General features: G+C 40.5%; 1 protein-coding gene across 1 annotated transcript; it reads left to right on the top strand.

Moving 5' to 3' along the window:
* Nucleotides 1-4,643: 4,643 nt before the first annotated feature.
* LOC105908923 (retinol dehydrogenase 12) lies at nucleotides 4,644-10,291 on the top strand. The gene is made up of 7 exons (XM_012837486.3): nucleotides 4,644-4,980; nucleotides 5,660-5,794; nucleotides 6,137-6,328; nucleotides 7,222-7,383; nucleotides 7,621-7,740; nucleotides 8,711-8,915; nucleotides 9,493-10,291. The coding sequence occupies exons 1-7, from the start codon at nucleotides 4,914-4,916 to the stop codon at nucleotides 9,584-9,586; spliced, it is 975 nt and encodes a 324-aa protein (XP_012692940.1). The 5' UTR covers nucleotides 4,644-4,913; the 3' UTR covers nucleotides 9,587-10,291.
* The last annotated feature ends 254 nt before the right edge of the window (nucleotides 10,292-10,545 follow it).

Below are 10,545 nucleotides of genomic sequence, written 5' to 3'. Positions count from 1 at the left end.
CACAGCAGTAAGTGCAGTCTGAAAACAATATAAGGAAATGTGTAAGATGAGTAAGGTTGAATTCATTCTTCCAGCAGAAATGTACTGTTTTCAGATCCACCCTGCTGCCGTATGGCACTCTTCTACCACAAAACTGATCGTGCTGATTGTGCTGCTTGCACTGAACAGTTCTGGTGAAGTGATGATGTGATAGGCCAAAGTATAGGTGCAGATACAGATATAATATGTTGAATTCTCATTTTAAACATTTGTAATACTTGTATATGACACGTAGTAGTGATATCAATTATAAATAGTAGGCTAAGCAAAGGCAATGGTGTTGCTGAAGGCTGTAGCCTCATCAGGGTGTGTCAGTGGCCTCACTAGGGTGTAAAACAGTGAGTGGTGTTAATTCTGTGGCCTCATTAGGGTGTACAACAGTGAGTCGAACTAATAGCATGGTTATGCCTATTGCTTGAATTAGTTTTGAGACAGTTGACCACACCAGGATGCTTAGCTTGTCAGTATGCATTTTTTGAGGATATAAGACATCTGACTTGTATAGCCATCATATCTCAGACACCAGTGTGTAGAAATATAATATAAATGTAATGATATAATCTTTACATAGGATAGATAGGCTCTTCATTACAAAATTAATTTCCAAATTCTGTCTTAACAACAGGAATGATAATGGGTTGCGCTGCAGGCCTTGGAGTCAGGCTCTGTTAGAAAGAGTGCTTAGATGTTTATTCATATTATTGTAATTGTTGATTATATTGCCAAGTCAAAGAAGTAAAACATAATTAATGGCACAGGATTAACTGAGATGATAATTTAAAGGTTATAAATACGAACTATAACATTTCAAAGCCTGCAATGGATTCATTTTTCAAAGTGAATTTGTGACTACCACAAATCATCACAATGTGACAGGTTTCCCCTAGAACAAGACGAACTTCTGTTGTAACTATTCAACTACGTATTTGTTGTTATATCAAAGAGCGATTTATTACAGTGACCCACAGAAACAGTAGACTAATACATTATGTGACATACAGTACCTGCATGCATTTAGGTTTCAAATGGGAGGTAGAAGTGTGAGGACCATGTACTTTCCCCTTCTGTCTAACAATACCAATGCTAGTGCATGAATGTTTTGCACATAAATGACAGCACTACTCTGTGGTGGGGCACGTGCCACTGCAGCTGTCTGATCAGTGGGTTAGATTATGACCCTATACAGTAAGCATCTGTGGGTGAGATTATGACCCTATACAGAAAGCATCTGTGGGTTAGATTATGACCCTATACAGTAAAGTGCCACTGCAGCTGTCTGATCTGTGGGTTAGATTATGACCCTATACAGTAAGCATCTGTGGGTGAGATTATGACCCTATACAGTACACATCTGTGGGTTAGATTATGACCCTATACAGTAAGCGTCTGTGGGTGAGATTATGGTCCTATACAGAAAGCATCTGTGGGTTAGATTATGACCCTATACATTAAGCATCGGTGGGTGAGATTATGGTCCTATACAGTAAGCATCTGTGGGTGAGATTATGGCCCAATTCATTAAGCATCTGTGGGTGAGATTATGACCCTATACAGTAAGCATCTGTGCATTCTTCAGTTTCTGATGCGTTAACGGTAGAAACATGATAATGGTAGAGTTCCACCAGTTTCTCAGAATAATTTTTTTACATGTTCTTTTTTTTAATAAAACCAGTAGTGGACTACCTTCATAGTGTAGTTTAGGAGATAAGCCTTGGAAAAATACTACACTTAATGGGGCAGATAGTCATGTTCCAAATGTTTACTCATAGAAATATATATACAGTTGTTCTGTGTTGCCATAACAAATAGCTTATCAGAATTGTTTCTCTCAATAGATTTTATTGTTTCATCCTTTCTATTCCCATTTTTTTGTTGCCATGGCTCCATCTCCTCTCCTTCACTCTCCATGAACAAGCCAGCATCAGTGATGTTGCTAGGACACACAAAATATATATATATTAGTACATGTGTCAATCCATGAAATCAGCCTTTCAAACATTGAAAGACAGAATAACTTTAATCATCCCTTTTTTATAGCTTGGTGAAAAAGTTAGCTTGAAGTCTCTCTCACACTGAACTCGTGTATGTTTTTTTCCCCAGTTCACCATCTCTCCTCCATTTCTTCTTCTTCAATTTAAGGTACTTTGTGTTACTTACAGGAGTAATCTCAGTGACATTTCAGCTGCATTTAATTGCATTGCACCTACACCTATAAAAGTGTATTTGAAAGCTACATTTTTTGTTTCAGTACCTGCAAATGTGTTTGAATTAGATGAATCTAGATGAATACATTAAATATGTCTCACATGTGACTCATGTTTGGACATGTTACATTGAAGGCCTAAGTAAAGAATGGATGAGAGACGGGCTATACTGATCTCAACAAAAACGTTAGCTTGTCATGAACTCCAATCACAGCCCCTGATTTTCAACAAAACAGTCCGTTTGAAGGTATGTGGCTTGGCCACTTTAAAACAGGTCTTACAAGCTACAGTTGTGTGTCTTTACATGTAATTGGCTTGAACAACGGAAGAGGCACTACAGTTTATTCCTTGTAAAAGCACTCATGACTAACACTGATATTACCATCTTCTTACATTGTGATCTCTTCTCATGTATTCAGTTTAGGGATTGCTCGACAATTCTATTGGTTGACTTTAACCAAATGTTTCACTAATTAACTTCGGCCTAGCTCTGCCCACTTAGTGCCTTTACTGCTTGCTCAAAGCGTGTCCTTTTATGTGCAACAGTGACGCCCTTTTTTGCTGCCAAAGTAGGACCCAAAGGGGGCTCTAATCTAGAATCAAGGAAACACCACTGTTGGGATTGTCCCCAGATTTTGTCCCCACCCCAGATTTATTGCAGACTTCGTTAAAGCAATTAAAAGCTGGACTAGATGCTACTATTATGCTGTACATAAAAATTGTCTGAGATAACAGTCATCTTCAGTTAAGATGAACACGACTTTCCGTCATTAAAGTTGAAATCTCTGATTAGCAAGACAACATCTGTGCCGATACTGTGGTGACTTCCACGAGGGACAGGTAAAGCTGGTGGTCATAACCATGGAGGGAGATGGTATATGTTGAGGGAGGAGGGGAGTTCAGGGACCCCTTTATCAGGGTGTGATCAGCACATAATTGCCACAAACTTCATGTAAATGGAATTGTGAATCGTTTTGAGAACTCTGGAGAGATGTTGGGACCTTTGACAAAGTGTCAACAGGGGCGCTTCAAGGAAGCACAAACATTTATGTCATATTACTTCAAGGCCTACATTATTGTTGTAAACATAGGAAAGCATGTAAGTAAGTTTTAAACACAAACTATTTAGAATACCTTTAAAACAGATGTTAGCAACTTAAAATCATCCTGACAGTTCATTGGACCAGGGCTAAACTTCCCTGATGTTGACCCCTCTTGTCCCCGCTGTAAAAGTCAACCAGCTGATCACATACATATGTTCTGGTCTTGCCCTTCCCTCAGAACATTTTGGGCAGACATTTTCCATGCTTACTGAACATTGTTTGGTATGGCCATCCTTCATAAAGACATGCATTGCATCGTATGAATATGAATGAATGTTGGTGGTGGTCGGAGGGGCCGTAGGCTTCTGTCAGTCTGCCCCAGGGCAGCTGTGGCTACTGAGGTAGCTTACCACCACCGGTATGACTGTGTATGAATGATTACTGGACTCTGGACTGTGTAAAGCGACTTTGGGTATTTAGAGAAGCACTATATAAGATTGAATTGATTGATTGATTGATCCCTCCAAACCCATTATGTGCCATTTTTGGCTTTACTGATGAAACTCGTTCTCTTAAGGGCAGGGCCCATGTTTCACCTCTCTGCTTGCCAGACGCCTGATACTAATCTTATGGAAGGAACAAACACCACCCACATTCAGTAGATGGATTAAAGACACCATGTCTCTCCTTTTTATTTATTTTTATATTATTTTTCCTTTCTCTGTTTTGTCTTGCAGCATTGTTGTATGTTATTGTATTGTAATATGGCAATATTTCTATATATATATACATTCTAAATGTTCTCTTAATGTATGTACTTCCTCAGGAGGGCTGCATAGGTTAGGCTGGCTGGGGGCAGCTGGGTCTTATTGTGGGTAGGGGTATAATCATTAGATTTGTGATGTGTAATTGTATAATTGTATTGATTACCCAAAAAACACCAATAAAAAGTGTTAAACATAAAACAGCTGTTAGCTATCGTATTTACTTACAGCAGGCTGCTGAAGCATGCTGGTATATTCTTTATTGAAATAATTCTAGACAACATTCTCTTCTCTTGAGCTCTGCAAGTGACCAGTGTTAGGCTATATCAGCCCGTATTATGAATTAAATATCTACAATACTCCTTTTTATTTATTATGTTTTCTTTTTTTGCTTCAAACATTTACGCAATTATTTCGAATAAATAAATACATTAATAAATACATTTCACCTAATAAAGTTTCTTAATGTAGTCCAAGGACAGTTTTTCCAAATTTGTTGTCGATGGAATCAAGATAGTATCCACTTACACGAGAATGTGTGACATTTATGCTCGGTGTGCTTGTTTATGGATTACTGGGAATGGATTTTTTTTATTATTATTGAAATACATCGATGGTACAGCTCTTCCGTTCGCTGCTATAAGGCTCTGCTTCGATGTGTGACTGGCTGTCAGTCATTGGAGATGAATCACCCAGGCAGCTTAATGGGTTGTCTGTAAGCCGCTGTGTTAAGTTGCTTAAACCTATTCATAGCCTCGTTCGGGAGAGGAAAGAGGCGAGACAAACATCGCAACATTAACTCGATCAGAGGTCAGTTGCGAGGAGTGTTTGGGTTCGGGGACAGCCCGTTACCGGTGTAAAAGATGTGGGAAGAAGTTCTATCATCTGCTTTCGCCAAGTATGGTGCAGTAGCCGTGGTGACAGCTTTCTGTAAGTAACGGCCTTTTGTGGCTCTTTGTCCTACGATTCAATACCTTGTCTTCTATGCTGTTAAGCTGCATGCAATTTGTTGTGGAAATGTGCATTATCCTACCAGGAAATGGACGGATGCTGCATCTCTTAACCCGAGTGGAACAGAGAAAGAAATAATGAAACAATGGGGATTTCAAGTGATGTCTATTACGCAAACTGTTATTTTTAGGAGCTCTTGATTCAGCTATAGTGTCTCTCTCTGCTTGAAAGAAGCTATTCGTTTCTCCTCTTAGCTCGTATTATTTCTGTGAACCTGGCTAGTTCATTACTTGCTTCATTGTTGACATGATTATGGAATAATCTTCAGACTATTTTCAAGGTGTTTTGCTCTATGCAGTTTTACAGAGATCTGAAAGACCAGATCAGATTTTTTCGCTCCACAAGTCTAATTGTAACATTACTCTATACACAGCAAGTACCTGGTCCAATGTGCCTGCATGTCTGAATAAAATATTTGGTCTTAAGTGAACTTGAGTTGGTTTCATGTCACAGTACGTAACGTATGGCACTATAAGTAAGCATACTCCATAGCACCCACAATGTATGGCTCATTTGATTTTGCATAGACAAAAAAAAAGATTTGGACAAAAAAGTTAGAACAGTGTTATAAATAAAAGCACATTTCCCCCTGACAAAGGCCTTCTTGCACTGAGGAGATGGATAGCTGGGGGGACGTGTCGCAGCCAGGCGCGTCTTGATGGGAAGACGGTGCTGATCACTGGAGCCAACACCGGCATTGGCAAGGAGACAGCATGTGACATGGCGCGCAGAGGTACAACCAGGCCTTCCTTTCCTATGCAGCATTTCTATCTAGATGTACGTATATAATTTTTACTGTGAACACAGTGGGCTTGAGTCTACATTGTGAAGTGCAGTGTGTTTGGCAGTGCTGTGCACAATGATGGCAGTGTATGCATTTGTGTATTGCACTCTTAATCACTAGAGTGATTGCCTTAAATGAAAACCATACTGGCTAATTCTATTAGTGTATCACATGTTTACCTGTTTTGTGCAATGGACATACCCAACCGCATGGCAATTGTAATGGTAAAAGGTATTGCCATACATCTGCCGTGTATTTGCCTTTTCCTTGGGTAATAGTGTGTATCTATAGGGGCTCGAGTGGTGATGGCATGCAGGGACCTGATCAGGGCAGAGAGGACGGCAGAATATATTCGGACATCAACAGGAAATGGAAATGTGGTTGTGCGCCACCTGGATCTGGCCTCCCTGTATTCCGTGCGTCAGTTTGCCAAGGAGTTTCTTGTCACAGAAGATCGCCTGGACATTCTCATTAACAATGCTGGTGAGGTGTGGCAACAGCAGCAACTTATGCTTTGAAATTCAGTAATTCCTTTAACACAGCGCTGTTTTCATTGGAATAATTAGTCATTATCTACAAAAGGGTATCTTAAGAGTAGAAGGTTCAGATATGGGCATATATAACTTGAGGTATTCTTCTCTCTGGTGTTCCCTTGTATAAATTTCACTGTATGTCCTTCTAGGAAGTTTTCACAGGCCAGCTGGGCCCAAGCTCTGGGCCAAGTTAGTGTGTTAGCTTTGCTCTATGTCCCTGAATGCCTAGCCACAAACCTAATTCGGAAACACTGCACCCATTCATTTCAGTTTACACACTATTACGGCATCCAGGACTAACTTTTGACCTCAGAAGGTTATGAAGGAAAAAAACAGATAGGTGAAGTTAGTTTAATTGCGTCAATCCAACTTGATATTCTATATAAAGTTATAGTCATACTTATATACAGTATACTTGCCTTATTCAGTGCAGTTTTCAGTAAGGGTTGTTGTCTAAAACAAGCCACAGTCTTGCCCTGCCAACACCAACAACAGCACAGCTGGCATTTATGACATGCATTTTGGCGTGCTGTGAAAGGTAGTATCACATTTTTGCGTGTTTTTGTACTCTGACCACAAAAATCATTAAGTGAATACCCTACACTGTAATGTGAATGAAAGGTGCGTTTACCTCCCCTTCACCTGACTGTGTACTATCAAAATGAAGTTCAGGCTCTGGTCTTAACCCAGGTTGCTCATCGTATTTAGTCCAGGAGAAGAGCTTGATATATTAGGGCTACTAAGTGGATGGCTGATACAACTCCCAAGGCCAACATTATATTGGAATGGAATTTTTGACCCTAGTTCCCCTTTGATGTATGGAAGCTGATATTTGTCTCTCAGGTGTGATGATGTGCCCCAAGTGGGTGACAGAGGATGGCTATGAAACACAGCTGGCTGTCAATCATTTGGGACATTTTCTTCTGACCGCCATGCTGATAGGGGTGCTGAGGAGGTCCAACCCTAGTCGGGTAGTGAATGTGGCCAGTATTGCACACAAAGGAGGTAATGTTTGCTTGAAATTCGATTAACTTATTACAAAAAAACTGCTTGCTGAAAATATAATTACAGCCATATACAAAAAGATGTTGAATAATGAGACAAACTGTTGTTGTCTAAGACAACATCCACACTCATACATTCAAAAGAATTTTTAATAATAAGAGTCAAAACAAGATCAATTAGATGTCTTGACTTGCTGACATACCTAACTTACCTAATATCTCTGCTGAACTCCTACAGGAAAAATTGACTTTGATGATCTGTTTTTCGACAAGAGGCCATACAGTTCACTGGTCAGCTACAGGCAGAGCAAGCTGGCCAATGTCCTTTTCTCCCGAGAGCTTGCTCGCAGGATGAGAGGTAAAGAGCTCCACCGTAGACTTAATGTTGAGGTCCCCCTTTGTGCTTTATTTCTCCTTGTTGATTTACCTCCAACTTCCCCATGACAGACTGGGTAGATGGCAGATGGTGGCGGCTCTGACACTCTCCAAGGGTCCCAACATTTGGTGGGATGCAAGGATTATTAGTGTTTAATTCAATTGAAATACTAAAATGAAATGTAAATGTTGAACAATTTGAGATTTTCTGAAATCTCATTAGAACTACAATCAAATCTAAGTCTGTTTGGGTCAGTGATTTGCACCCCTTACGGTGAGACAACACGCTTAGTGGGAAAGTGGAAAGTGACAATAAATAAATAAATACATTGATTGATTCATTCATGATATCCTTGTTGCTGTGAAAGCTCTTCAATAATTTAGTCAAATAATTAAGTCAGTAATTCAGGATTTGTTTTGTCCTGTTGAGCTAAATCCCTTTTAATTCCCATCTCAAGCAAAGACTCCAGCTTGAACAAACCCCTCATGTCTAAACTGTTCCTTCTGATGATGCTGTTAGCTAATGTTATCCAACAACCTAGTGTCCATCTTGGGCCTGTTTAACTCTGGCTAGCTAGCTATCTATATTTCTAACAGCAATTATATCACAGTAAAAGGTTCTACAATACACACACATTACCAGTCTCTTGATTTGAATTTTAAAGACAAATTCCTTTCAAGTGTATAATTTACACTTGATGACTTGAGGAACTTGAGGATAATCCCTACTTACGTTCTAAGAAGTGTGCTTTAGAAAAGATGTCAGCCCTGGTGACCATGGCCATGGAAGACAGCAGAGCATAGGTTAAGTTCTCTGGGCACTTATGTAACTTTCACTGTTGCCATGGAGAAAATGGGTCTGCTCTAGGTAAACACCATTTGAATGTTATTTACTTCCCCCGATCCCTTAAAAACAGTGTGTGAGTGAGTGAGGAGTTTGTCTGTGTCTGTAGGCACCGGGGTTTCGTCGTTTAGCCTCCATCCAGGGGTAATTCGGACAGAGCTCGGCCGGCACGTGGAGAGCTGGTTCCCCTTCCTGAAGACCGTGCTGATGCTCCCCTCATACGCGTTCATGAAGACCCCACGGGAGGGAGCCCAGACATCCATCTACTGCGCTGTGACCGAGGGGCTGGAGAGCAAATCTGGCTGTTACTTCAGGTAGGTTTGGACTACAGAGCTCTTGGTGGAGATTTGTATGGCAATGGGTATTGGCACAGATTTGTGGTGAGCTGTTACTGTGTGTTTTGATGTATATAAGCGATGTGATGCAGATGCCTTGCAAAATCATGGCCAAGTCTTGGGGTTTCATTACCTGTTGTCTGATGTATCTATGTATGTATCTATCCAAAAAACGGTTGGATCTAGTGTAGCTATGTTCATGGATGATATCTGTTAATGGATGATATTTGTAAATAGATGATGTTCCTTTTTTGAAAATGTCAATGGGTGCGTGTTTAGGTGCAATAAATATGAATACTTTTCTGTGCGTTTGTGTGTGTGTGTGTGTGGTGTGTGTTTGGTGTGTGTGTGTGTGTGTGTGTGTGTGTGTTTGGTGTGTGTGGTGTGTTTGGTGTGTGTGGTGTGTGTGTTTGTGTGTGGTGTGTGTTTGGTGTGTGGTGTGTGTTTGGTGTGTGTGTGTGGTGTGTGTGTGGTGTGTGTGTGGTGTGTGTGTGTGTGGTGTGTGGTGTGTGTGTGTGTGTGTGTGTGTGTGTGTGTGTATCTGCCTGTACTTCAGTGACTGCTCTGAGAAGGAGGTCGCACCAGAGGGCAGAGATGACGTTGCGGCCAGCCGACTGTGGGAGATGAGTGTCCGTCTGGTGGGGCTCTGAGAGGAAGGCTCAGAGGGAGAAACGCCTCCTCCGCCTCTCTTCCACCAGGTCCGCTCGCTCCCAACCCTGCTGGGTCCTCCAAGGCGTCGCCACACACACACCTCAGAACGCCACTGTCTCGTCTGATGCTGAAAGAGGGAAAAGCAGGCAGACAGCTTTTCTGGGTGTTTTCATGAGAATTTAGGAGTCATTAAGGCAATCTAATCAACAAACGATCATTTTCACATTAGCAAGCTCGTTTGCCCTGTTCTTGATTTTGTGTGTGGGTGATTTCTTTCTCCTCTTAAAGCTGGAAAAATTATATCAGGAAATGAGTGAGATGTGAAATGAATGAAATCAGCCTACTGTTAATAGTTTGTCTGTGTGGTTAACATCCGTGGTTAAAATCTTTTCTTTAAAATGGAATTCATCTTTAATATTTGAGTTTTCAGTTTTTATTGGGTTTTGCATTTCCGTGTAAGCTACAATATCCCACATTACAATGAACTGTAAGATACTTGAATATTTCACCTTTAAGCCTGTGATTTGTAAAGGCAAGAGAAACAGATCTTTTTAACTGACTGAACTGACTGAACTAACTCTGTCTAGAAATGTACCCTGTTATGTATGTTGCATACCATGTACAGTACTATTTGTTATACTTGGCTTCTGAACTGAATTTTATGCAATAAATACTCTATGTACTGAACAATTTTGAAACCCTTACACGTGAACAGTATCATGATTGTATTAACCGTATGAGTCATGGAAGTTAACTGAGTATTTCCGATGGCGCTTGTGTAGCGGCCGTGGAGATCTCGTGCAGGAGATAGTTTGGTGATACTATAGCCTGCATGGAGAATACCAAAACAAATTCCTAGTATCTGTATACATGGCGAAATAAAGTTGAATTGAATTGAATTCAGTCAGCATTATATAATATAACAGTGTAAGGCAATCTGCATGAAGTGATTCAATTA

This window comes from Clupea harengus, chromosome 11 (genome assembly GCF_900700415.2).
Source record: "Clupea harengus chromosome 11, Ch_v2.0.2, whole genome shotgun sequence".
NCBI classification, from domain to species: domain Eukaryota; kingdom Metazoa; phylum Chordata; class Actinopteri; order Clupeiformes; family Clupeidae; genus Clupea; species Clupea harengus.
The sequence above is the reverse complement of the archived record's forward strand: the minus strand, read 5'-3'. Positions and strand labels throughout refer to the sequence as shown.

Excerpts from the sequence above, each read along its gene's own strand:
- LOC105908923 (XM_012837486.3), top strand. The coding sequence starts at position 4,914 with ATGTGGGAAGAAGTTCTATCATCTGCTTTCGCCAAGTATGGTGCAGTA. Across the intron at positions 5,795-6,136 it reads ATGTGACATGGCGCGCAGAG|GGGCTCGAGTGGTGATGGCA; the intron begins GTACAACCAGGC and ends GTGTATCTATAG. Across the intron at positions 7,384-7,620 it reads CAGTATTGCACACAAAGGAG|GAAAAATTGACTTTGATGAT; the intron begins GTAATGTTTGCT and ends GAACTCCTACAG.